Genomic DNA, 24,864 nt, shown 5'->3' with positions numbered 1-24,864 from the left:
CTTACATATGTGTCTTTATTATCCAGGTGTTCTAAGGAGGAATGTAGTGCCAGAGAGATGACATCTGTCGTTGACCTGTTGCTCTGGTAGGCGAATTGCAAAGCATTGAGGTTGACCGGTAGGTTATGGTTGATGTGTGCCATAACCAATGGCTCGAAGCACTTCATAGCAATTGATGTTAGAGCCACAGGTCGGTAGTCATTCAGGCATGTCACCTTGCTTTTCTTCGGCACCGGGATTATCGTTGCCTTCTTAAAACACGAGGGGATCTTAGACTGAAGCAGGGAGCAGTTGAAGATGTCAGCAAACACTCCGGCTAGCTCGCTTGCACAGGCCCGGAGAACCCGTCCTGGGATGCCATCTGGGCCCGTCGCCTTCCTTGGATTCATCTTCAGGAAGGCTCTTCTAACAACTTCCTCGGTGACGATAAATCTTGATGCCACCAGGTCTGGTTCATCCAGAGGGGCGGGACATTCCTCTGCTGTTCGAATCTTGCGTAGAATACGTTAAGTTCGTCAGGAAGTAAAGTGCTACAGTTATTGATATTCCCAGCCTTTTCTTTGCACCCAGTGATCTCATTTAGACCCTGCCATAGTCTACTGGCATCCCTCTGGTTAGCCTGGATTTCCAATTTGGCTCGATATTGCCTCTTGGCGCCCTTAATGGCTTTCCAGAGTTCATGCCTGGATTCCGTGTAGCGACTGGTATCTCCAGACCTAAAAGCCGCAGCTCTAGCCTTCAAAAGGGACTGGACCTCATAATTCATCCAAGGTTTCCAGTTAGGGAATACCCAGATCATCTTGCGAGACACACAGTCCTCTGTGCATTTCCAGATAAAGTCCATGACAGCTGAGGCATACTCATCGAGGTTAGCTGCTGAGTCCTTGAATACTAACCTGTCCACCGATTCAAAGCAGTCACGGAGGACCTCATCCGTTTCCTCTGTCCAACGCGACACCACTTTTGACACTGTGACCTCCCGCTTCAGTTTCTGTTTGTAAGCCGGGAGGAGGAGTACGGCCTGATGGTCCGATTTTCCGAAGTGAGGTAGTTGGACGGAACAGTAGGCATCCTTGACGGTTGTGTAGCAGTGGTCAAGTATATTTGGGCCTCTAGTGGAGCAGGAGACATGTTGGTATAACTTTGTCAGCGCTTTTCTGAGGTTGGCCTGGTTAAAGTCCCCGGCTGTAATGAGCAAAGCCTCCGGATACCTGGTCTCAAGTTCACTGATGTTGCCATACAGTGTATTCACAGCACACTCCACGTCCGCCTGGGGGGGAATGTAGACCGCTGTCAGTATGACCAAGGTGGATTCCTGTGGCAGATAATAGGGACGACACTTCACCGACAGATGTTCTAGGTCCGGACTGCAGGAGCTTGTCAGTGCCACTGTGTCCGAGCACCACACAGTGTTGATCAGTAGGCAGACTCCACCTCCCTTCGTCTTGCCCGAAGATGCCGTGCGGTCCATCCGATGGATGGAAAAATCCTCTCGTCGGATGGCACAGTTGGGGGTGGCAGGGGAGAGCCAGGTCTCTGTGAAACAGAATACACAGTAGTTCTGCATCTCCCTGCAGTAGGTGAGTCTCCCTTTAAGATCATCCACCTTGTTCTCTATGGCTTGCACATTAGCTAGTAGGATGGTGGGCAGAGGGATCCTAAAGCCCCTCTGCTTTAATCTGACCAGCAGCCCAGCTCTTTTCCCACGCTTCCTCAGTAATTTGTGCATCTTTCCAAGTTTTCATCGATGCACTGTGTTGTTGGCAGCTCTTTGAGGTTGGTGGACGTGTCCCGCAGGAATCGATCGGTGGGTCGCATCGTCGGGCGCTCCAGGTTGGGCCGAGGGATGGGGGAGGCTCCGCTGCCACTTCCAGCTGTCGATCGGGTCGGGCCCCAAAGCTGACACTTAATCCCAGAGGGCCGGGCTGCCGGCTGAAACAAGTCCGTGACTTGAGTCACAGTTGTGGAGGCCTCCGCTCCAGCTGAGCCCTGGGCTCGATTTCCGAGGTCGGCGGCGGAGGCCTCACTTCCGGCAGCTGTGGATAGCCACCAACGAGGCTGTACAGTGGTGGCTCCGGGGAAGCGTCTGGGGTGTCTTGAGGTCTCTGACATCACTTCTGTGTGGTCGTCTGCTTCGGAGAGGTGCTGGTCAGAATGGGCCGTGTCTCCAGGCACTCCGACACGGTAGCAGGCCGCGGGTCTCCGGGAACCTGGTGGACTTCGGACCAGGCCTCAACGATCGGGTCCAGGTACGGTCTGGAATTGAAGCAATTCTGGCGCGTCAATGATCTCCAGCTGGGTCAGTAATTTCGCCAGGGTGTTGTTGATCTTGCTAGATGTAGCAAATTGGAGGTTTAGAAGGGTTTCTCAGGTATAGAACAGTGAAGAGGGCAGTTTGCTCGGGAGAGCATGCGCAGAGTTGCCAGTTACCGGCACAATCTTAATAAAACTTTGCGGTTTCATGTTAAGTTTCATCTGTAGAGTTTGCCTATTTCAGAATACATTTCTTGGCATGAGATGATGCAACTTCATGCTATGGAAAATCATGATGCAGCCCATTTTCTAAGAATGTAGCTGACCTCTTTCCCCCCACCACCCCACCTCAGGTGCATGGTATGCCTGTAGGTTAGTGTCTCTGCCATTGCAGTAAGTTTTATTGTGGTCATTTTTACTTAGAGATACAGTACATTGAGTACTTGGCCCAATGGGTCTGTGCTGCCGCACCCAATTGCACCCATGTGACCAATATGAACCTGTACATTTTTGGAATGTGGGAGGAAACCAGATCACCTGGAGGAAACACATAACATCACAGGAAGAATGTCGAAATGCTCTAAAGACAGTGGTGGGATTGAAGCTGAGGTAATGTTACACGAACTGCTACATTACCGTGCCACTTCTATTCTGTGCTATTTATATCATTGCATAGTTCAGTTACCTGAATGTTTTCTACTAATTTCCACTCCACAGCTGTTTAAACTTTGACCGTCATTCCTTTAGACCTTAAACCAAATTTAACTGTTTCTCTTTTTTTTGCTTCAGACTTGCAAATGTTTCTGAATCTGCATTCCTGTTCCTCTATGCCTACTGTTTCAATATGACATCCTCATGTCTGGGCAATGCCTACATCAGGCACTTGAACAGTTTAAGCAATTCTGAATGTATCTTTATCATTAACTGCTTTAGCTCATGCTGATTAACATAATACCTGAATCAGAATGTAAAAGGTATTTGCCTCTTGTTCCCACTCTGCCATTTAATAACATTGTGGCTGATCTTGTATCTCCCCACCACCTTTCTCTTTACTATCAGGTCTTTTCTAGTCAAAGTGACACCGAGCTGAGCTCTCCATTGAGGTTGTGGCTCAGATTTAGATGTTAGGTGAAGTTGCATCGTAGAGATGGTTTTGAGGATAGAGAGGGGAGTTAGGGATCCGTTTAGGTATAGGAATGTGCAGAGTTAGAAGTCAGACTAGAGTCAAGACCTCCTGGGGTTGGTGGAATGTCTGTGTGGGTGGGTGAGAGGGTGGAATAGGGCTTATTTTGCTGTTGTTGTTCAGTGGTGTTCTGCTGAGCATTGTGGACATATATGTTGGTGCCTTAGTTTGTGTTGGTTGCTAATATGAACAACACATTTCACTGTATCTTTTGATGTACATGTGAATAAAAACAAATCTGAATCTGATACCCAGCAACTTCCCTCAATATAAAAACTGCTTTAACTACAAAAAGAAACAGTCGGAAAAATTGTGAAAATACTTTGACCAAATAGGAAATGATATTTGGATCACAGCAAGTAATGTCTATTTTTACTTCTATTGTGTGAAAGTAAACTTCTCTGATCAAGTAATGCATGCATTGATGTATAAGTAATGTATGGCAAGAAAATGCTGATGTTTATAATTGTTTCTGCTTTTCAGGACCACAATATACAATCTTTACTCTGCACCAAGGATCACTGACCCTGCTTGGCTTACCATGATGTTTAATACATCAGAAAAGAACAAGTTGTGTCATCGCTTTGTCAGAGATTTTACCTTGCTGATAGAGCAGTTGACTAAGAATCAGTATGTATACATTCTCTTAAATATTAAAATTGACATTTCTCTCATGTCAAAGTATCACAAAGTCATTTATACAATGTTAGAGAGCTGCAGGTAAACTGTGTATTGACTATAGGTGTGTTCTCTCAGACACTGGGCTGAGTTGTTCTTTTGCAAAGAACCTATGCCAAAGTCATCCTCATTGGTAGACTTGTCTCTGACTTCTGTGTTCCCATGTGAGGGGATTAAAAACCCGATGTGACTGGAGGTCACATGCTGATGCATCTGTGCTCTGGACTCACCACTGCAGGTCAGAGATTTTTTGTTTTTTTAAAAATTCTATTAGCATAATGCTTTGTAATCGTCGAGGGTGTTTGATAGCAACAAGCAGAGGCATTCTAAGGCTGGTCCTCAGGATTCCCACCAAAGGTCTGTTTTGCATGCTTTGCTTTGCAAGATGGATAGATGAGAATACCAGAAGCTCAATGTGGCAACAGAAAGCAAACCTGGGTTCCAGCAAAATAGCCTGTTGTCATCTACCTCTTCATTTTGGTACTTTGATTCATTGGTCACATAGTTGCAAAGGTAGTTTCATCCGAAGTGTTAATCATTTGGTCTGGATACCAACCATGTAGATTCAAAGATGTTTGATTCTCTCTAACTGTGACATTTCTGTTTTTCCATAATTTAAATTTGAATAGGGGTCAGTCAGTCAGCAATAACATCTCTCCACCATTTTGGCATCTAGAGCAGCTCTTTTCACTTATTGTTTAATAGCATTTTTAAGTCTCTTTATTAAACCTGCTAGCATTTGTAACCTGAGGCAGTACTTACTACATTTTCTCAGAAGGTAGCTTTTCTTTATATTGTGGTTCCATAATCAGAAAAAAATGAGCCTTCATATCCCCTGTAAATTACTGATTTTAAGAAAAGATTAGTTCTTCCTATAATTCTCATTCAGTTGGGCTGCTCATTATCTAGTGAATTGTGGGAAGGAGCTGATTAGCGACAGAAACAGAGGGTTCTGTGTGCAAGAAATGAGCTGTAGGGGAAATGATAGAGGTCATTGAAATTACACATTTAAAAGACATATGGACAAGGATAGGAAAGATTTAAAGGGATATTGGCTACACGCAGCCTCGCTCAGCTAGCACTTTGATCAGCTTCAATGCATTGGGCCAAAGGGCATTTTCCATGCTCATTCCTGTAAGTGGGAATGACCAATTTAGGTGCTGATCAATACAACCTATTACAATTTGGTAGTCATTTGCATTTTAAAAACTATTTGAAAAGGTGTATAACAACAGTGAGTAGTCAAAAGGACACCAAGGTGGTCCAGGTTTGGAACCTTGGGATCCTCTGCGTGAGGCCTAGTAGTCACTCACAGACTGTTTTGCTTTGTAGGACAATGGCAATGGTGAGGCTTTAAATCCTTTTGGACTTGCAAAAGGTGCAGCCGAGGCATTGGCACAGGCTCAGGAAGCAGGCCACATTTTGTGACATGCCTATTTCATCAGTATTCAAAGTTTAAGGTGGTCTTGAAGCTGTTGGTAAGCCAGATTCTTCTCCAATTTCAGGTTCCTTTCAGCTTTGCTGACAGCTGTGCTCACATATCATCTGGCCTGGGTGCCCACAGTTATGCCAAATGACCTTCCGCCCATAAAAACATTTCATGAGAAACATGCATCACAGAATGTGAATTTACTGGGTAAATCACATCCATACAATCCCCTTTGGGCTCAACTTGGTAAGTACGGCTCACTTGTTCAAGAATATTCCCTTTGCCCTAGCTGTGTCTCCCCAATACCTCAATCTTAAAACAAGTGCAGTTTCTCTTTTTCTCCCCAGTTCTTGTGAAAGGTCTTCATATTGGAGCTATTAACTCCGTTTCTTTTTCAACAAGTGCTACCAGATTTACTGAATGATTTTCTGTTTTTATTACGAATTTTCAACTTTCACAGCTTTGATTTTTTTCACTTAGAAATTTCCAGTTTTGTTTGGAAGCATCAAGTATGCAACCAAATTTTGGAGTTTTTCTTGAGAGTTGCTGATTTCAAAATCTTGAGTCTGCATTAGAAAATTGGGATTGTGTCTTGTTTTTCAGTTAGCTGCAATAAGTATTGCTGCTTCATGTACAACATAAATTTGAGAGTAGTTGGTATTGGTTAAAACAACAAGTGCAGCATAAAGTGATGGATTAAATCCTGAAGGCACGTAGAATTGTGGTATTCATGCAACACATCTGTTTCATCAAGTTATCCTATTCCTTGGCTTTTCCAGTTTTTTTTTGTGTAGCTCATTAATCGAATTCCCTTTTGTAAACCTTTCACCACCCGTTTGTCGTGAATTCCAAATCACAACTCCTCCTATACAAAATGATTTTTACCTCTTGTATTATCCATGCCTGTTGAAATATATTTGTCCCATATTTTTCAAAATCTTTCCTATTTATGTACCTGTCCATGTGTCTTTCTATGTTGTAATTATACTTCTACCACTTACTCTGCACCAGCCTCTGATTTTTAAAAAGTTGGTCCTCTGGTCTTTTCAGCCATTCACATGTTTGATGGTATGAACCAAAGTTCATTGCAAAGTGGACCTGGGAAGGTTTACTTAAGGAAAAGAACAGCGGGAGTGAGTGAAACGGGAGATACTGGTCTGTGTATAGGAATTGTTTTTAAATGAGCAGTGCCCAGTATCTTAAATCTGCACTCATTTAGTGCTTTTCCAAGATTGCAAAGCAGTTGGCTTTTCTCTAGCCCTTTTCATTTCTTTATAGTCAGCTCTATCATGGGTACAAGCCTCCGTAATATCCAGGACACCTTCAAGGAGTAATGCCTCAAAAAGGCGGCATCCATCATTAAGGACCCTCACCACCCAGGACATGTCCTCTTCTCCTTGTTACCGTCAGGAAGGAGGTACAGAAGCCTGAAGACACACACTCAATGATTCAGGAACAGTCTCTTCCCCTCATCCATCTAATTTCTAGATGGATATTGAACCCTGGAACACTACGTCGCTTTTTATTTTTGCACAACTTATTTAAAAACACAACATATGCCGGTGACATTAAACTTGATTCTGATCCTTCACAGCCATCAAAATATTGTCAATTATGCAAGCTGCACAGTAACAAATGATCTATAACCATTAACGAAGTAAATGAACTGTAACGTGTTTACTTGAGGGATAAGTTTAAGCTGGAACACTTCCTTGTGCATCTTGGTGCCTAACTTGTTTATTTTTCCAAAAAAATGGAGTTTTTAAAGCATTTAAAAGTTTTGATTAGGTTTTAAAAACTGTTAATACTTTTTTTTTCTCTTTTTAAGGTGATTTATATGGAGCAATTGGCTCACCAGTGAGGCTTACCAAAACTGTGGTAGTTGGGAAGCGTAAAGAACTTGTTCAGCAACTACTTTATGTACTTACTTACTTCATACGATGCTCAGATCTTCAGGAGAATGAGATGCTATGGAAGGGCAAGCTCTCCGAAAGTGAGACTGCCCAATCAGGAGCCATGATCAGCACTATACTGGAGAAGGGAGAAGTGGAAAAATCTGAATATGTTGTAGTCACTGTCCGTAAAGATGACCCTGGTCCCATGACTCCAATTCAGTCTTTGACAAATGCTGGACAAAGAAATGCTGTAATAAAAGACAAGCACACTAGTGTAGATTCAGGTCTCAGACCTAGCAGCAGTGGAAATACTGAACTTGATACGTGTGTGAGGCAGACCTCTGAACAGTGCTGTAGAGTATCTTCAGTTGGAAATGAAACCGATCTGGACAATACTGTCAGTTTAAGAGCGATTACGGTGCCAGTTCAGGAAACCAAGCTGCAGTCCGTGAGAGATACAGTTGCGTGTAATGATGAGGTACACACACTTGGGCGTGAGGCAGATGGGCTGGTAAAAAGTTCTCCTGATTTGATGTCATTAGGCACAGTTAAGTTGGCGCCAACAATAAAATCTCCAGATTCCAGTGCCAGTACGGGCATAAATTGTCCAGAAAGGCCCCTTCAGAGGAGCCCACGCCTGCAAGACAGAGTGACGTTTCAACTTGGCTGTTCTTTTTCACCTGATTCAGACATTGACTCTAGAAGGAAGGTGGTGGAACGAAATATTGAACAAAAAGATGGAGAAAAGAGTACTGATTTTCCCATACCAAAGGATACTGCTTTGTCAGAAATTGATGGTTTCTGTCAACCTGTTATGGACCAGTCAGAGGTAACTGAAGTTGTAGAAAGGGTGGAGGCAAAGAGGCAGCATCACCTTTCAAGGGTTCCTCATGAAAAAAGTATCTTGGAATGTTTCACTGAGAACAATAGTATTGAAGCAAGTACACTAAGAGAACTGGCCGCCAAGGTTGCTTGCAGCAACAAAACAGATGCAGCGGCCGAATCCTCTGTACCAAGTGGGCAAAATGATAAAGAAATTGTTGAAACAATGAGGACTTGTAAGATGAAAACTGCTTCTGTTATGGTTAGCTCTAGTTCTGGTGATCAGAACAGTGAGGGCAGAATCATTTCCGACATCCCCTATGGGGAAAAAGAGGGTACTGGGAAGAAATCTACACTAAGGATAGATGGTGACATTCCTCGAAATGAAAGTTCTGACAGTGCTCTTGGAGACAGTGATGATGAAGAGAGCTCCCATAACCCATCGAAACAAGGTCTTGAATGCTGTAATGAGATACAAGCTCGGGTGGCAAAGTTTGAACTTCCTGCACCAAGGTAAGATCATTAATGGAGTGAAAAGTTGTTTCAGTGGACAATGAAAAATAATGTTGAAAGAGTATACATTGTTTTGAAATGATTATGAATAGGAATTTTGTTTGTGCAACATAGCCATAGAGTTTGCAAAACTAACTGGTTGAACCTAACTAGAGCAAAACCAGAAATGGTCCCCGCTGACTACCTCACGGTATTGTTTGTTTTATTTTAAATTTCCAGCATTCTCAGTTTATTTTGACTTTCACCTAATTAACTTAATGGAAATTGCTTGTGATGTGACCTCTTCTAAATTCCTCTGCCACAAAGTGAATAATGTCTAGGCCTTCCCATAAGTGAGATTGTCATTTCTGTTGCTAGACTTCATATACCTGCCCTTCCTACATATCTCTTCAATAGGTACATTCAACATCAGAGTGAAACTCTTTTTCTTCGCAGACATCCACTAAATCAGAGGAGTACCCCAAAGAATGAATGACAGTTAAAACGTTAGAACCCCAAAGCCCCCCCAGCTCCCCCTCCCACACACAATCAGCAGCAAGGCAGCGACCCCCCCCTCCACCACCAACAAAAAAGCATCAGCACCCTCCACTGAGCACTCAAGCGTGCAGCAAAGCATCAATAAAGACACAGGCTTACAGTACCCCAAAAACTACTTGCTCACCTGGTCATTCAACATACCATTATATTACTTAACAAAGCATTCATTGATCTCAGATTAAAATTATACATTCTCATAAAATAAATTGCTGTTTATTAAGAGAATTAATTCCAAACTTCCCAAGCCTTGGTGTGTAGAATTGCTTCTAATTTCGTTCGTCAGAAGTTTGCCTCTGATTACATTGGACAACAAAGATTTTGCTTCATGAATACTTTTGGGTCGATCTTAAAGGATTTTGGGCTGCTGATCATGAAAATCACCATGAAATTTCCCTATCACACATTTTTTTGGAATCACCTGTATTTGTTACTTGAATTTATAATTCAAGTCAATTAAAACATTGCCCACAACGTAAACTGAAAAGTTAAGCCATGCTTTGTGTTGCCAGCGTGACCCACAGCAATAGCATCTGTTTATTGATTCCTCAGTGTTAAGCCTGAAAGCTGTTTTGCTACACAAGTGGCACTGTCCACCTTTCAATATCAATCGGCTTTACAGTACACATGAAAGATAACTACTGAAATTTGGAAGTCTTGTTGAAACATTTACAGTTCAGCAACTATAACTGGAACATCTGTGGTTATCTGAAAGTAGTAACGCTACTACTAGGAATGCAGCTAAGATACACCAAGTACTTCTGTTTCATTTGTGAATGGGACAGCCATGCTAAAGAATCTCATTACATTAAAGAGGATTGACCACTCCATAAGCATTTGATTCCAGGGCTGAGAAGTGTGGCACATAAGCCACTTGTAGATCCAATAAGGATATTTTTGCCTCCTCTTCATATAAAACTGAGGCTGATGAAAAATTTTGTGAAAGCGATATACAAGGAAGGTGAAGAATTTTGATATCTGAGGCAAATGTTTCCCAGAATAACTGATGCCAAGATTACCGAAGGCATTTTTCTTGGTCCATAAATCAAATAGATCATCAATGACAATCATTTCGAAGAACTTCCAGTGGGACTGGATGAAGGCATTAATGAATGTTGCTGAAAATTTTCTTCACAGCTGTAGAGCACCAAACCACATGCAGCTGGTTGACAACATGCTTCAAGCATACAAAGCCATGAAGGGCAACATGTCACTAAAGATTAACTTTCTGCATTCCCATTTTAGACTTCTTCCCTGCAAATCTTAACACTGTCATTGACGAATATGGTGAAAGGTTTCATCAGGACATTGTGGTCATGGAGAAATGGCATCGGGCAACTGGAATCCATCAATGCTGGCTCATTGTTGTTGGAGATACTGAGTACTAAAGAAAATCATCAATATAACATTTTCAGCTTAATTGAACTATTACAAAGCATCAGCGCCAATATGCAATTAAATGCACTAAAAGTTAATAAAATGCAATAGAAGTTGATTTCTTGTTTCTCTAAATTCCCATGTGAATGTGTAAAAATTTCTGCGGAAACAACACTTTAGAAAAAATTTGCTGTCCAATGTTATTTGTGGCTTGGGTCAAGATTTTTTTTCTGACCAGAAATAGCTTTACTTTTACTTAACAGTACTACTTCAAATTTGGAAACATTTGATAAGATCACTTGATCTTCAAAGTCGTTCGGATTCCACATTTTTGAAAATTTAAATTGCACTCCCTTCAGGCCAGTGTGTCCTTCTGAATGGAATGTGGGGAAAATAAGGTATTTGGTAGTTGGCATGGACCCAGTGGCTCAAAAGGCCTGTTTCAGTGATGTCCTGGTGCGCTCCAGCAAGGATTTCATGCGGCCTATCTGAATTCTGATTCTGATCATGAAATATTGAGATTATATTTCTATCGAACTTCTGCATATATAATTTTTTTGCCATTTCTGGCATCTTAATAATTTATGTATATGGACTATGGAGTTATTTCTAGTCTTAATATGATCCTTTTCCAAAAGTATTTTCGTGCATCACTTATGGTTCTAAATGAATGCCCGTGCTCTACCCTGCATTGAAATTGACAGCCGTTGCAATGTTTTCATTTGGATAAAATGTAAAGCTCAAAATGGGCTATTGAATGTTTTGTGCTTTACAAAATCATTAGCCCAAAATTACTGCTCTAATTCAATCAGCATAACCTTGTAATCCCTGAAAACTAATCTGGCTATCCGTAAGTACACCTATACTAGTTCATCAAATGCATCATGCAATTATGTTACATGTCATTACCTAACTGTGAAGAAATTTCTTCTGATTTCTAAGCTTAATTTATTACTAGCTGTCTTACTGTCAGTGGAGTCTCTGTCTACCAGGGTGCCACTCTGAAATAACATTATGTGCTAATCTTAAACACTGGGGTGAAAACCATTTGTCCCCAGAGATTGATCTTTCTTGAATATCATTGTTCTCTTTATAATTAAGTATGTTAATCAGTCCTCATTACTGATTCAATACTAAGCACCTAGATATAGGCAGTGGCCATTTTATTAGGAATACCTATACGTTAATGCAGATACCTAATCAGCAACAACTCAATGCAAACAGCATGCAGACGTTGTCAAAAATTCACTTGTTGTTCATTAGAATGGGGATGAAATGAAGTACAAGTAATTTTGACTGTGCAAGGATTGTTGGTGCCAGATTTGAGTAGGGTTGATTTAAGTATCTCCAACACCGTGGATTGGGATTTTCATGCACAATAGTCTCTGGAGTTTAGATGATGGTGTGGAAAAACAAAAAAACATTCAATGAGCGGCTGGTTCTGTGGGTGAAAACACCTTGTTAATGACAGAGGTCAGAGGAGAATGGCCAGACTGGTTCAAGCTAACAGGATGGTGACTGTACCTCAAATAACCGTGTGTTTCAATAGTGGTGTGCAGAAGAGCATCTCTGAACACAGGACATGTTGATTCTTGAAGTGGATGGGCTACAGCAGCAGATCACTAACATATACTCGGTGACTACTTTATTAAGTACAGAACACTCCCAATAAAGTAGCCACTGAGTGTACATTAAGACCAGAAGATATAGGAGTAGAATTAAGCCATTAGGCCCATTGAGTCTGCTCTACCATTTCATCATGGCTGATCCATTTTTCCTGTCCAACTTGTATTAATGCTGTATTCATTCTATTTTATCAACTATATTCCCATCAATTTCCCCCCAACCCCCCAGATTTTACCACTTAAGTAATTTATAATGGTCAATTAACAAATAACCTTGCACATCTTTAGGATACTAGATTTAACCTGAGCCCCTGAGGAAAACCTGTGCAGTCATAGCAAGAATATGCAGACTCCACAAATGCAACACATAGAGGTCGGGATTGAACCTGCCTCACTGCAGTTATGAGACAGCAGCTCTTTGAGATATAACAGTAGGCTGCCACAGAAGTTTTAAACAACAAATTGGATGCAATTGTGCAAGTCCTGAATTTGATTCCTGTGAGATGTGGACTTGCAAAGTGCTTTAGAAAAATGTAGAATGTGAAAAGTACTGTAAAATTCTTTCAGTTGTGAATTAATGTTCTTAGAATCATCTCAGAATCATGATTATTTATTCCCTTTCAAACATCTGTGAATTCAATCATGGAGTGGATGCCATCAGAAGAATGTAAATACAGTGGATTCCAGTTAATTGGGCCATTGGTTAATCAAGTGAGCTGTATATTTGGGATGACTCTGAAACAATGAAAGCTAACTCGAGAAAAACCAGGATTCCCTTTGTTTATATGGGACAAAGGGTGGAAGCTGTTGTAGAGCAGTTTCTAACTACCGTCAGCCGTGTGCACTTGCGTGGCCTTTAGACAGCACACTATGCTGAGAGTGATCGCTTTTTAAATAACATCTGTTGTGTGTGTTTATGTTCCAAAAGCAGTGATTTTTTATCACTGACAGATGGCGAGAAATAAGCAGTAAGACAATCCAGAACTGTTTTGCTCACCATCGTTTCAGGCGTTCAAGTTGGAGATGCCAGAAACAGTCGGGAGTGAAAATGAAACAATTTCACTACTTCAGCAAGTTAGGAAGTACGGACACCTTGAAGATATCAATGAGCGTCTTGTATGTTGAAATGAAAATGAAGATTTGGAGGATGCAGTCGTTGAAAGCATTGTAGAAAGCAGACCATTATCTGCACTCAGTGTCTGTGCTGATTTTGTTCATACACAATCAAAAGAACACGCACGTACACTGGATGAATTCTTCCGATAACTATTAGGAACTATGGTTTTATGGTACTGTAGGTAGTATTGGAAGTATTTCTAATTTGTTCTGTATTTCATTTAAATACAGAAGTTTTTACTTGGTTAGATGGTAATTTGTCTATTTTATATCTTTTTATCTATTTCCCCAAAACTTCGGCTAATTGAGGCGGCCACTTAATTGGACCAAAATATACCAGTCCCATTGTGTCCCAATTCACCAGAATCCACTGTACACTTTACCTCATTCCTTCCTGTCTGCACTGAAAGTGCTGTTTTTTAAAAAAAATACATCTTATTACAGGGTTATTATTTATTATCAAGGATGTGTTTGGGCAGGAATTTATCTGCTTATCTCAATCTATTTTGATTTAGTCTTCAGATAAAGCTACCTCACATCTGTAACTACTTTGTCTAATGCCCTAATCGAGCTGGCTGGTGGTACCATAGAAAACCTCACCTATATGCAGTCTGTGGTTTGGTACAGACTTTTGCGGTTACGTAGTCAACCCCAGCTAACCTCCTATTGCAGCAGCACAATTTCTGGGTCCTGATGAATCTCATCCTGGAATTTTGAAAGAAGAGTATTTAAGTATTTATCTTGCTTTACAAGATAAATACCCGGTACTTAAATGCTGAACAATTGTGGATTAGATGCAGTAACATTTTCAAATTACATCTTTTCCCTATGGTTGTCTTGCAGCGTTAAAATGAACAGCAAACCAAGTCTCAATAACTTTGGAAGATCCTTGTTTGGAGGCTACTGCCCACAGTATGTCCCAGATTTTGTTTTGCATGGAATTAATTCAGATGAGAAGCTGAAGCATTGTTTAATGGCAGATTTGGCTCACGCTGTGCAGGTCAGTAATGTTACTGAATAAGGTCTCTTTTGATCTTGTTTTATTTTCTGTGTTTTCACTCGCTAGTTCGTTGTTGCTGTTTGTGCACGGGTGGGGATAGTATACGTGTTGCCATTTGCATAATTTTTTTGCACATAAGGCTGGGGTTGACGTTTTTCATTGAACAGGTTCCATGGTTTTCTTTGTTTTGTGGCTGTCTGTGGGGAAGACAAATCTGAGTTGTCTACTGCATACGTACTTTGATAATAAATGGACTTTGAATGTGGCTTACCATTTGTCATAATTTTTTGTCAAGATTGTTTAAGAAATATTAGGAAAAATAAAAACTGACAGGAGTAAGTAATACTTTTACAAAAATAATCCTATGTATTCATTATTCATCAATCATCACTCAAGATAATTTTGCTTCATTCAAAACATGCAATTAAATTTGAAACTGCACTGTGGAGTTGATAAAATGGTGGCATCAATTTTATTCTATTAGGTTAAAAAGATGAGTTAGAAGATTAATCAGGGCCAAAGTTCAACTTAAAAGTAGCATGAAATAGCATTGAAATATTGGGATCCTGTAGGATCTCAATTACCTGCCAGAATGGAATGGGGCCATTCACGTTTACCACCAACTCTTTCTTTAGTACAAATCAAAAATGCTGTTTTGTTGTTAATATATGAGAGTGCTGGGAAACCTTCCAACAGGTCGATGGTTCTAGTTCCTTAGTTCTTGCCATTACTTCGGAAAAGGGATTTGCTTCATGAATGGGGGACTTGGTTGGGTTGGAGCCTTTATAACCAGCTACATAAGTGTAGGGGTGAGAGTAACTCGGAGACCTGTGTGAGCTTTCAATCAGGACATCTGATCCTGCAGTGCATGCAAGGTCATATTGAAATAACATTCTGCCAGCTCCTCCTGCTGATTTCCAGTTTCTCCATGTGCTCATGTAACTAGTCAAAGGGACAGATTATTGAAGTTTACTTGGAAGCATGGAATTGGTGTGACTGTCGATGTTTTGAATGGAATTTAATTACATGAGTTAATAGTCGTGCATTATGAGGGGAAAATGTTAAATTGCTGATGTAACCTTTTTTTCTCTTTGGCATTTTAGCATCCTGTTTTAGATGAACCCATTGCAGAAGCCATCTGCATTATTGCAGACACAGATAAATGGTCAGTCCAAGTTGCAACGAGCCAAAGGAAGGCGGTGGATAACAAACTTGGCAAAGAAACACTGGTCTCTAACTTTGTGTCCTGCCTGCTGCAGTCGATTCTTCAACTCTATAAGCTACAGCTTCCAGCTGATTTTGTAAGTACATCACTATAAAATAGTGCTGCGGTTGTCAAACTTCTTTTCTGCTTGAAAAGCAAAGGGTTGCAGAGACTGGAAATGTGAAATTAAAAACTAGAAGTGCTGGAGTTATTGAGCAGGTCAGCAGTAGCATTGACCTGAAACATTAACTCTTTCATTTTGCTTCTGATGGAAAGTTTGAAAGGTCATCAACTGTAAATGTGAAAGGAGCATAGCAATAAACAGGCAGGAGCAGGCCTTTCTGCCTTTTCATAAAAACGTGATCCTACTCCCACCTCTCCTACTGCTAAATGCCTTGTGTGTTTAAAATTCTTATCTCTTTCAAGAGTATTTAACAGCTTTACCACCAAAGCCTTTGGTGAGAAATTCCATCTTTAATTCACTCTTTAAGTGGAGAAATCTCTTCTGGTCCGAGTACTAAATGATATGTGATGTCTTAGTTCTGAACACTTTCCTTCCCCTTTCAGTCAGGGAAATGTCATCCCCACATCCATTGTAGTAAGTTTTGGCAGAATTTTGTGTGTCAATCAGATCTCTAATCCTTTTAAACTCTGCTGCATACAGATCTTGTTGACCCAGTCTCTCCTCATATGACAGTCCCACCATCCAAGGGATCAGTCTGATAAACTTTTGTTGCTGCCTGTGGCGTGCACGTCATTGGGTATGAAGCCACAATAGCACCCACCACTCCAGAGGTCTCCCCAAGTCCCAATACTCAAAACATTTTGCAGTCAAGATCTGTATAGCAAGTGCTACTCTGTTGCTGGATCTACATGTTTGGTTTTAGAACCTGGTGTTCAAAGGCACTCAGGGCTCTTTGTACATTTACCAAAACTTTTACCATTTTTGTGTTACTGGAAATATTATATTCAGTTCCCTCATCCAAGTCACTGTGAACAACAGGGACCCAAGCATTGATCCCTTTTGAGATTCCACAACTGATTACAAATTAGCAGTACCAATTCCAATAAAATCAGTGCAAGAAATCATTGTACAAAATGTGCATAATGGAAGGACAGTGCAAGTTTGTTTTTTTTTAATTGCTGGAATGAATTTCAAAAACTCCTTTCTTGAGATTTCTATTGGTTACCTCCTAATTTTAACTCCCCAGTGGTGCTTTCCTAGCTGTCCACCTGTGTTCTGTCTTATTTTTTTGCAAAATTGACAATGTAAACGCAAGTTATTGCTGCTGAAAATGAGTGAGACAAGCTCCTTGATAATCAGCTGAAATTATCTGAGTGGAAAATTACCATCAAATGATGGCAAAAGTTGTTTTTCTAATATTCGTTGAGTCAATGCAATTACATTTTCCCATTCATGAGGTAATAATTACTTCAAGAGGAATTTATTTGCATTTTGTGGCTGTACATATTTTGAAATAGTTTTGTTAGGAGTTGCTGTGTATATTTATTTTACACAGAATTTCATTTTTGTGAAATTAATTCTGACATTCTTTTTTATCACAGTGTGTAATCCATCTTGAGGATAGACTTCAAGAGTTGTATTTTAAAAGTAAGATGCTGTCTGAATACCTCAAAGGCCACACTAGAGTCCACGTAAAAGAACTGGGAATGGTGCTCGGGTAAATCAAAGTATTTAAATAATTTCACCTATTTGCTTGAGTCAAAAGGTTGTGTTCAAGTTCTTATCTAGACCCCAGTGACTGGATCTCAAAATTTTTGCTTGCCACTCCAGTGCAGTATTGAAAATGTGCCCATTGAACCTTGCAGATTAAATTCTGAACTGAGCTGCAAAGCTTAAACTCTGCAACCACTACTTTGGTGCCTGTAAAAGATACTATGGCATCTTTTTTTAAAATCAAGTTATGCCAATGTCATAGTTATACAAGTTACTTTGTGGCAAATTTTGTTTTTTTTTCTCTGAATTTGCTTTTCCCACTCAAAGTTAAGCTCTGCCTTTGTGCTATAGTTACAGTATCCTTAATCAATGCCAAACTATTAATCTGCCTAGTCCCATTGACCATAGCCCTCCGTACCCCTCCCATCCAGATACCGGTCCAAATTTCTCTTTAATATTGGAATCAAACCTGCAACCTCTGGCATCTCATTCAACACTCACCACCCTCTGAGTGAAGAAGTTCCCCCTCATGTTCCCTTTAAATATTTCACCTTTTACCCTTAACCTATGACCTCGTTCTATCTCCCCCAATTTCAGTGGGAAAAGCCTGTTTGCATTTGCCCTATCTATGTCCCCTCATAATTTAGTATACCTCTATCAAATCTTCTTTCATTCTCCTCTATTCTAGGAAATAAAGTCCTAAACTATTCAACCTCTCTCCATATCCCTCAAGACCTGGGATACATTCTTGTAAATTTTCTTTCCACTCTTTCTATCTTATTGATATCTTTCCTGTAGGTAGGTGAATTGCACATAATACTCTAAATTAGACTTCACCAATGTCAGATACAACTTCAGTAGAACGTCCCAACTTCTGGACTGAATACTTTGATTTATGAAGGCCAATGTACCAAAAGCTCTCTTTACAACCCATCTACCTGCGACGCCACTTTCAAGGAATTGTGCATCTGTGTTTCCAGACCACTTTATTTTACCACACTTCCCAGTGCCTTACCACTCAGCATGCAAGGCATGCCCTGGTTTGTCCTCACTACACACTTGTCTACATTAAATTCCATTGTTTAGCCCACTTTCCCAGCTGTTCAAGATCCCACTGTAAGCTTTGATAGCCTTCCTTGCTGTCCATTGCACCCCTAATCTTGGTGTCATCTGCAAACTTGCTGATCCAGTTTACTACATTATCATCCAGATCGTCTTTATAGGCAGACCCAGCATCGATCCATGCAGTACGCCACTAGCCACTTGCTTCAGTCAGAGTGGCAACCATCTACCACCACTTTGCTTTCTCCCGTAAAGCCAATTTCTAATTCAATTCACTACCTCATTGTGAATGCCAAATGACTGAACCTTCTTGACCAATCTCTCATGCAGGACCTTGTTAATTACCTTGCTAATGTTTGTGTGGACAACATCCACTGCCTTCCCTTTATCACCTTTCCTGGAAGCTTTCTAAAAAAAACAGTAAGATTGGTTAGACAACCTATCACACACAATGCCCTGTTGACTGTCCCTAATCAGTCTCTGTCTATCTAATATATCCGGTCCCTTTGAATACCTTCTAATAATTTGCCCATTACTGATGTCAGGCTCACTGGCCTATCATTTCCTGACTTATTTTCAGAGCCTTTCTTAAACAACAGAACAACATTAGCTATCTATCCTCTGGCACCTCACCCATTGTTAAGCACATTTTAAATATCACTGCTATGGCCCCTACAATTTCTGCACTAGCCTCCCACAAGGTCCAGGGGAACATCTTCTGAGGACCATGGGAATTATCTGCCCTAACTTGCCTCAAGACAGCAAACGTCTCTTCTGTAATTGGTATATGGTCCATAACCTCGATGCTCTTTTGCCTCAGTTCTGTAGACTCTGTGTAAATACAGATGCAAAAAATCCATTTAAGATCTCACCCAAATTATTCAGCTCTATGAATAAGTTACCACTTTGATCTTTCACAGGACCAGTTTTGTCTACTATTCTTTTCCTCTTAATATATCTCTAGAAGCCCTTAGGATTCTCCTTCACCATGCCCACTAGAGCAACCTCATGCCTTCTTTCTGTCCTCCTGATATTCCTTGCATGATTTTATAAATCTTTATAAAGTTCCCCCTCAGATTTCTTTGCTGCAGGGAAAAATGTCCAGCTTATCCAGTCTCTTATAATACCAGTTCAGGCATCATCCTTGTGAAATCTTTGTTCACCTTCCAAATTAATCACATTCTTCCTGTGGCATGGTGACCTATTAACCCTCCTGCCATGTTGCCTTATTCAGATGGAGAACCTGTCAACTTGCAGGGATGTCTATGATCTTCCAAAGATGGAAGTTCTACCTTTGTTTGAATGGTGTGTGTGTGTGGCTAGTTTGCAAACTTCCTTCAAATTTGTGCATTTTCCAGTGATCCATCTTCTTTACCAAAAGTTGGTTTCAACTATTTTGCTAATTGAAGAGGGACAAAGAGACTGCAGATGTTATAATCTGGAGCAACACAACAGCCTGGAGAAAGTTGGTCCGGCAGAATCTATAGAGGGAAATGGGTAGTCAGTGTTTCAGCTAGAGGCCTTTCATCTGGACTTCAAAGTGGAAGATAGCTACTATAAAAGGCTAAAGGGGAGGGACAAGGACCGGCAGGTGATGGGTGGATCCAAGTGAGGGAGCTGATAGGATGCAAATGTTATTTGAAGCTGGGAGGTGATAGATGGAAAGGAAATGACATAAGACTGAAGATGGGATATGATTGGAGGGGACGGTGGAACATGGAATAAGAGGAGGGGACTGAGGAGAATCTGTGGGAGGAGTGTGTGGGTGATCAGTAAATAATAGGGGAGAGGGAATGTCATAGTGTGATAGGGGTTTGTTGGATCAAAGAGAAAAGAAACTTAGCAATTTTACTTTTCTTTTGCAGAATTGAATCAAGTGATTTGCCTCTCTTGTCTGCAATAGCAAGCACTCATTCTCCTTCTGTTGCCCAGATACTCTTATAAACTGAAACCTCAGAAGTAGTTGACCAGAAGGGACAGAAAGAAATGGACTTGAGCACCGGATGCTGTAAAGTTGGAAAGTTTTGTTATGTGTGTTTATTTCTCTTAATGAGAATGATGACTGGATCAGAGCTGAAATGTGCATCCAATAAGCAGTGCAAATATTCCATCACTTTTCAGACATTTTGTGACATGCACGAGTGTCTCTCAGTGAGGAATTTTAATAATTGATGCTTGGAGTTTTTTTTCGCAAATCAAATTCTAAAAGTTAAAATTAAAAGCATGTATTTCAAACAAAACCAGTTATTCAAAGAAAAACAGGCCAGGTTGACATGTCTTGCTTTTACTGTGCTTTAAATTTTGAATCACTTCAACAATTGCCTTAATTGGTGCATAACTGAGTGTTAGAAAAACAACACACAGCATTCCTGTTCAGAAATGCCTACGATCACATCTGTTAATTCTACATTTCTGAATCACATGGATACTGTATTGTCCTGCAAAAAATAACAAAGAAAGTAGAGTTGGAGCATTTGTCTGTTTACATTGTACAATAGTTTGACAACTTTTTCGTTTATTTGTACTCCTATTCAAAGGGACAAAGGCATTTTTAAAATGTTTGTGTTATCTTTAAATAAGTGTTTACGATGATTTATAAGTTTATGCAAGTTAATGTTCTTGTATTAATTGAGCAGGATGTTGGAACTAATATTGATATCAGCTTTGTACAGAAAATTCACTGAAACTTTTGCATTGTAATGAAATTGTAAGAAGTATTTGAGTTCAGACTGATTTCAGTAAAGAAATGTATGATGTTGAATGGAGTGAGGGAAGGGATGATTTGTAATCTGGTGTGTTGTATACATACAATATGGAGTTGGCTAGTGAGAATTGTGTTAGAAACTTTTTGATTTAAAAATCAAATTAAATAACGTAACAGCGATTTAACAAACAGCTGGGTATATCTAAGCCAGCATTGTTCACTGTGGAACAGAATGCCAAGCTCACTGGTGCATTACGTATGTGAAATAATGCTCAGAGGACTTTTGTGATGATCTCTCTCCCATTTCATTTTACTGTGAAGGACCAGCCAAGTACAAAAAAAAAACTTTTACAAATAGTAACTTTTCAGATAATTACTGGCTAGTGAAACTTCATTGCAAGAAGCAAACTGCTGGGGGCACTCAGTGAGTCAGGCAGAGTTAGTGTAGGCAAAGATGTAGTCAACATTTTGCATCAAGACCGTGCCTCAGAACTCAAGGAAGACTTCTTAGTTTGTTTTTCGTTCTAGGTGACAGCATCTGTGGTCACTTGTGTCTTCAGTGAAATCTCATTATTCTGTCCCACAAGTGTAACAAGGAAATCACCACCTTATAGTTTCTGTGAAAAGGCGAAGTATTGAGTCCAACATTTTTAGTTTTGTTCTAGCTGTGGGCAGGGGTTGTATAAGCAGATTTGTATTACACTCAAATGTTATTACAGTTGATTATATTTAACAAACTAGAATTAATGGGAAGAATTCAATCAAATTTTGAAATAAATGTTGGTGCTTTAGTTTACTGTTCAGGTACTTTAAGCAGTTATAAAGCTGGTACAGTATTTCCTTCTGGCATAATATGGGAAAACTGGAGCTTTTTGGAAAATCTGTGGAAACTAGAAATGTAACAGGTTTTTAAAGTCTGCATGTTTATTCTTGGAAGGTTATGGGCATCATGCCTGAACCAACTGTCGCTAGATAAAGTTGAAATGGATTTGCCCTGAAATTTTAAAATAGTGTTTTGATAAAACATGAAAATCTGAGAACACTTGCACTGCTAGTTGAGAACAAATCAGCATTTTAACTTTTCTTACCACAAATACTTGTAGGTTGCCAATCAGAACAGCTGCAGATCTAAAATTTTGCAATTGAGTAAACTACAAAAAATACTGAATATATTCCAGCTGAAGTTTAACCCCTTTTAAAATCTTCTACAGTGATGAAAGGAACTGATCATTTGTAATCTGCATTGCAAACATCTGGAAATCCACATTACTTTGGTCCATAACTTGTTATGTGTGTTATCCAACATCCAACAGGCCCATTGCTGTTTTCCTGAAATCCCACCATAGCTATAGTGGAAAGTGAAATACACAAGGAGTCATGTCATCTTAAAATAGATAAGTTACAGCACAGACAAAACCTGGATGAGGTTGCAGCCACTTGACTCAAAGATTAATATTGGGATTTACTGCATAAGCTGAGTTATTAGTAACCACGTGTTTTGATTCTTTGGTAGAAGAACTCATCGAGATAAAATGGATTTTGTTCCTATTGAGTCATGCATCTAAATCTTGTCACTGAATCGCTTTGGCAGCCTAATACATTCTGTTTTGAATACCAACACAGTTTATTCCCTTTCCTAATATAGAGTTTACAATGATTCACCTTTTCTAGGGAGGCAGTTCAGAAAGCTGCTGTGACATCTTGACAAGCTGACCATTTTTTTGTGGAGAAAAGTAGAGTATCTGCTGAATTCTCAATGGTGCAAGTTATTTGAAAAGTAATTTGAAATAAAACGACAAATGGTCAGGCAGTATTGGTGAAAAGAGGACTATTAACCTTTAGGCTCCAGATCTTTTGTTAGAATTAGGGAAGTGACAAAGCTCTTAGAAACAGAACAAAATTCCTTGATATTCCATAACTTTGGCACAATAGTTGTAGTCACTAACTTGAGCTGCTGTTGACCCTGCTCCTAAAATGTTGCTTAGATATTTGATGTGTAAATTCACGAACTTATCGGAACAGATTCTGGACAAGCTTGGAATTTGCCTGGGAATATCAAAATCATCAATAATGTGCTGACTCTGCTAAAGATGTTTCTTAAGGTGTTATTTATTGGCCTGGCATATTTGCTGATCCTTCAGTACCCTATGTTGACACTTCAATATTTTTTAAGTTCATCAGACTTAAAACTTTAAGATCATCTGAATTTAAATATTAGAAGGATAAACTGCATGAGTATCTTAATTCCCTTTTATGCATCAGCGTTGGCCATTATATTGTAAAAATTAATTTCTGGGTAACAAACCAATGACCAACATACAAGTATCCGGAAATATTGTACCAGTAGCAAAAGGTTTAGTTTTCAGTTGCTGTTAATATTCTTCCAGTCTTTCTTTTAAAAACTCAAGCTATAGGAGTAAATGTATGTACTTAATGATTGCATTCATATATGAATGCCTTGATTTGTCTCTTTATTGCTATACTGTAGTTGATGCAGAGTTTTGTATTTTCATTGTTCAATCTGTAAGAACGCTCTGTAACTTGCAATAGTGAGAACGATGTTTTGGGGAATTTTCATTATCTTCTGCTTAGATTGTTTTCAATTCCAGGTGGGATGTGTTTTCCTTATTTATGTTTGCATCTTAATGTTACCACTGTCTGCTTCTCAAGTGAAACAAATGCTGCAGTTACTCTGCGCATTGCTAAATTCTCATTGTGAATTTAATTGGCTGGGGTTTAGCAGGCTTTACTATAGTATAAATGTCAAAGCTTAATCTCAATACATCAGTGTTCAAATATGGATAAGCTGAGAAGCCTAAAGACTTTCATAAAGCTATTTTTTTACAAGAAAACACTGAAGTACATTTCTATTTTAAGCGGGAATTTGAACTTGCTGAAAATTTCTGAGAAATGCTACTTGTTAAAACTACCTCAGTTGGCTGACAGGAATCCAAACTTCCTTTATGTTTGCAATATCTTACCTTCTGAAATTTGTCTTTGTGTTTTTTTTAAATTTGCTACAAAAAAAATTCCTAAAATGATATGTGGCATGATGAGAATGTTTTAATTATGCTAAGCATAATTTTTGGTGTAGCTTTTCTGTTGTGATATCTTAAAAATTTGTGTTGAATGGATTTTACAAACACTGGTTTGCATGGAAGATAATAGTTCTTGAATGTAAGTTTTTAGTATAAATGGCTGACAAAGGTGTTCCTTAATTTGTTATTGTTCATGTCAATGTTTAACTCTTGATGTTCTTTACACTCTTGAAATCCTGTACCAATCCCAGCTAGTTGCATTTTATTCTAGTAGCTATATGATCAGTGAAACAAATGGATAACATTCTATCGTACTTAATGTTGATCTTTTACTTTAGTATTTTGACATTTTTAGCTGTCAAGTAGACTTAAAGCCTGTTCCTGTCCATTGTTTAAAACAATAACAATGGAAATTTAAGACATTCTGAAATCCTGCAGCTTTAAGAAAAAATAACTTGTGTATGGTACAGAATTAGAAGTTTCAGATTAAAATGTAATTGGATTCTTCATGTTCTGGAAACTTCTATTTACCACATTGTTGTTATCTCTTCAGTTCTATGATGGATTAAATTCGGAACATTTTCATGCAAATGTCAATGTATCATTTTGAATCTTTTATGTGCAATAAAGCATTGAATATCATTTTTTTTGGTAATTTGATAGCATGTGTTGTCTTCAGAGTGGAATGCATTTGCTTTTCATTAACCCTGCTACTTATTTTTGAGTTGTGCTTTGCATATCAGCGTGATACGG

General features: G+C 39.5%; 1 protein-coding gene across 2 annotated transcripts in view; it reads left to right on the top strand.

Moving 5' to 3' along the window:
- LOC140726510 (folliculin-interacting protein 2-like) overlaps positions 1-24,753 on the top strand; it is a 99,083-nt gene extending 74,330 nt beyond the window's left edge. For both annotated transcript variants that reach the window (XM_073043003.1, XM_073043002.1), the window contains 7 exons: positions 3,920-4,066; positions 5,620-5,789; positions 7,372-8,773; positions 14,269-14,425; positions 15,529-15,726; positions 17,196-17,311; positions 20,235-24,753. In XM_073043003.1, the coding sequence (XP_072899104.1) occupies positions 3,920-4,066; positions 5,620-5,789; positions 7,372-8,773; positions 14,269-14,425; positions 15,529-15,726; positions 17,196-17,311; positions 20,235-20,313 (2,269 nt within the window). In that variant the 3' untranslated portion in view covers positions 20,314-24,753. The remainder of the gene's footprint in view (positions 1-3,919; positions 4,067-5,619; positions 5,790-7,371; positions 8,774-14,268; positions 14,426-15,528; positions 15,727-17,195; positions 17,312-20,234) is intronic.
- The last annotated feature ends 111 nt before the right edge of the window (positions 24,754-24,864 follow it).

This window comes from Hemitrygon akajei, chromosome 4 (assembly GCF_048418815.1).
Source record: "Hemitrygon akajei chromosome 4, sHemAka1.3, whole genome shotgun sequence".
NCBI lineage: Eukaryota > Metazoa > Chordata > Chondrichthyes > Myliobatiformes > Dasyatidae > Hemitrygon > Hemitrygon akajei.
Note: the sequence above shows the minus strand (reverse complement) of the source record. Positions and strands in the feature narration are given on the sequence as shown.